The 3,031-nt window shown below is 39.8% G+C and overlaps 1 protein-coding gene across 1 annotated transcript; it reads left to right on the forward strand.

The window, feature by feature from the left end:
- The first annotated feature begins 836 nt into the window (after positions 1 to 836).
- PPDPFL (pancreatic progenitor cell differentiation and proliferation factor like) lies at positions 837 to 2,324 on the forward strand. Its single transcript, XM_058668896.1, has 2 exons — positions 837 to 891; positions 2,221 to 2,324. Exons 1-2 carry the CDS (start codon positions 837 to 839, stop codon positions 2,322 to 2,324), a joined length of 159 nt encoding a protein of 52 aa, XP_058524879.1.
- The last annotated feature ends 707 nt before the right edge of the window (positions 2,325 to 3,031 follow it).

Below are 3,031 nucleotides of genomic sequence, written 5' to 3' on the forward strand. Positions count from 1 at the left end.
CTGAAGTCTTCCTGGTCTCCTGTGGCTGGAGGAGTGTGTCAGGCATCATTGTATTTGAGTTTGTACCTCTGCACCTCCTAGAATGCCTAGCGCTGTTTTGTTGATTGAATATGTGATCATATCTAGGGCCAAGGTGGCTATCTGGTATCAGGTGCTCCCCTGTGATAGCAATCAGCTGTTAAGTTGTGTTAAAAAGATGAGTCGAAAACAGTGTTTGGGCCAAGATTTTTACTGCTGACTGTAGGCCAACTGGGCACACTGACACGGTCCAATGTCCATTTGACTGCTGGAGGGCAAACAAGTAAGACCTTTTTTCCTCCACCCCTCACTGGCTGTTTGCCACCTCACCCCAAGTCAGCCAGGCTGGCTGAGCTGGGGACATCTGATACAAGGTGCTCAGCGGTCCCAGGCCTTGGCAGGTACACTCAGCTAACTCACTGTGCGCTGGTTCTTTCAAGCTGCGTGTTTTCTGAATCAACTTTAGAGCTGCGGTTTTCTTAACAAATTGAAGGAAACAAACAGGTGAGTGTGTCTGGGTTAACATTCTGTCTGACTTTCAGTTTCGGAGTGAGTTGTAGTTGATTGCTTTGTTTACTGCAATACATTTGGTTCCAACTTGTTACAAACTGGCTTTTAATTTTTTATGTTTTCTTACTGAGGCCTGAATTTCCTTTTATGAGATATGTATTGCATGGTAAATGGTGTTTTGTTTTGTTTTGTTTTTAAAACTATTCCCCTGGTGAAAGGGAAAGGAAATTGTATGTTGTTAATCCCAGCATCTCCTTCCCTAGTTCCTGTTCTGCAGTTCCTGCTCACATATACTCTCAGGAGAAAACATGGCTTCGGTGCCTTCCATTGGTTGTCTTCTGGCCAAAAATCAGTATTATCGAAGTAAGTTGTGTCACTCCCAGGGACTACCCTGGGAGTGCAACTTGATGTGTTGTTGTGGGGATAGTATAAAGCCATGTGCTGTGTCATGTTTAGGATTTAAGGGAGAAAACTGACACTGTTCGTGACAGGATAATGGGACCAGAAATCAGACATCTGTGAAGCTGTGCCGCTCAGCCTCATCGCTCCGCTTCGTTTTGTCTCTGTTGTACCCATGGAGCCATTAACAAAAATGAGTGAAACTAGGCTTTGATTTCATGATGACACTTTATCTACCATGTCTTTCATGAGATACATTTAAAAAAAAAACCAACAATTTTCTGTAAATAAAATAGGCTTAAATTCCCTAGAAAAGAAGAAGCAGATGCTGCTTCAGACAGTTCCTGATTTTCATTTTCCGTGGATAGAGGTCAACATTCATCCATGTGGCTGGTTTTATGTTTATTAATATTTTTATCTGTGCATATAGTCGAGAAAGACTAAGAAATTCCATAAAATGAAATGAACGTTTGAGAATCATTTTGATGTGTATTGAAAGCTGTCTTTCCTATCAATCCATAGAAAAATTTTTATTTCAAGGATTGTCTGTAGCATGTGTTGAAAATATCTGTTGTCTTATTTGTTCCAGAGAGGTTATATTTTGTCTGTCTATTTCATGTTACTTTTGTCAGTAGATGCTATTTTCATATCCTGGTCTTTTTAAGGATTTATAGACTTAAGATTTAAACTTAATAAGTTAGCTAAAATGTTTCTCATTTAAAGTAATTCCCCATGCTCTAGATTTGTTTAACTTTAAAAATTTTTAAAGTATGTACATGTGTGATATTTTAGTATTGCCTAATTATATTCATTTCTGATTTTGTGCTTCCTTAAGGTTTGGAATTTGACGATATTTACAATATATTCTAATTCCTACATCTAATATCTATGGGAAGAGAAAAAGACTAAGCTAATATAAAATGAGTATACCTTATTATAGAAGTGTTTTAAATTGATTAGCAATTTGATCAATTCTCAATTCATAAGTTTGTGAGTCAAGATTATAAGTGATTTGAGAACACACTGTTTGAGAGTTCCTGTGTGAATGATGTATGTAGGTGTGAATGTGCGTTCATGCCTGTTTCCTGCTATTGATTAATTTCCTGATTATCATTTGTCTTCTAAAGTCCAGAGTTTCTTCAGTTAGTTCTGACACTGTTAACTTCAAAGTTGCTGACAAGTTTCAGCAAGGTACTCAGTTTATTTCTTATCAGTGTTTTTTGCATTATTTCTTTTGCTTTCACCCTCCCTAACTTGTTTTTCAAAAGTGGCAATATAATCTTTATTTGATAGGATTCTCAAAAGGGGCAGCATGCACCTGGTGGTTTAAGTCCTTTTTCCATTCCAAATCTGTGGTCTTGAACGTGAGAAGCAAAGATCTGTCTTCTGGTGGGTGACATTATTATTATTATTATTATTATTATTATTATTATTATTATTTTAAAGATTTGTTCTATCTTTATTGGAAAGTCAGATGTATAGAGGAGGAGAAACAGAGAGGAAGATCTTCCATTTGATGATTCACTTCCCAAGTGGCTACAATGGCTGGAACTGAGCCAATCTTAAGCCAGGGGCCAGGAGCCTCCTCTGGTCTCCCATGTGGATACAGGGTCCCAAGGCTTTAGGCCGTCTTCGACTGCTTTCCTGGGCCACAAGCAGGGAGCTGGATGGGAAACCAGGCCTCCAGGATTAGAACCAGTTCCCATATGGGATCCCAGCGCATGCAAGGCGAGGACTTTAGCCGCTGGAAGATGCACTGGGTCCTGATGAGTTTCTCTTAACCTTTCCTGAAAAGGGCATTTCTACTCAATGGATGCAGTGTTGTCTGTGGCAGTGGCTGTGTAAGCTTATCCAGGTGGCAATTCCTTGCTGTGGCTTTGTTGGGAAGCAGAGCTGAGGCATGAGGTGAAGCAGGGAGCTGTTCCCTCGTTCTGGCCAACCTTCGGTCAGGTCAGTGATGCTCCTGTGTTTCAGTCACTCTAGAGGGATTGAAGAGCTCTGTGCCACTTGCTGTCATTGTTTAGGGAAAGTGGATTAGGAATCAGAGGCAAGGTTCTAAATTTGTTTTTTCAGTATCTTTGAGTGAAGAACAACCATTGCTGTT

Source organism: Ochotona princeps, chromosome 9 (assembly GCF_030435755.1).
Source record: "Ochotona princeps isolate mOchPri1 chromosome 9, mOchPri1.hap1, whole genome shotgun sequence".
NCBI classification, from domain to species: Eukaryota; Metazoa; Chordata; class Mammalia; order Lagomorpha; family Ochotonidae; genus Ochotona; species Ochotona princeps.

What these genes read in the sequence shown, in the direction of transcription:
- PPDPFL (XM_058668896.1), top strand. Translation starts at nt 837, where the DNA reads ATGGCTTCGGTGCCTTCCATTGGTTGTCTTCTGGCCAAAAATCAGTAT. An exon ending in CAAAAATCAGTATTATCGAA is followed by an intron (nt 892 to 2,220) that starts GTAAGTTGTGTC and finishes TTTATTTGATAG; the next exon opens with GATTCTCAAAAGGGGCAGCA.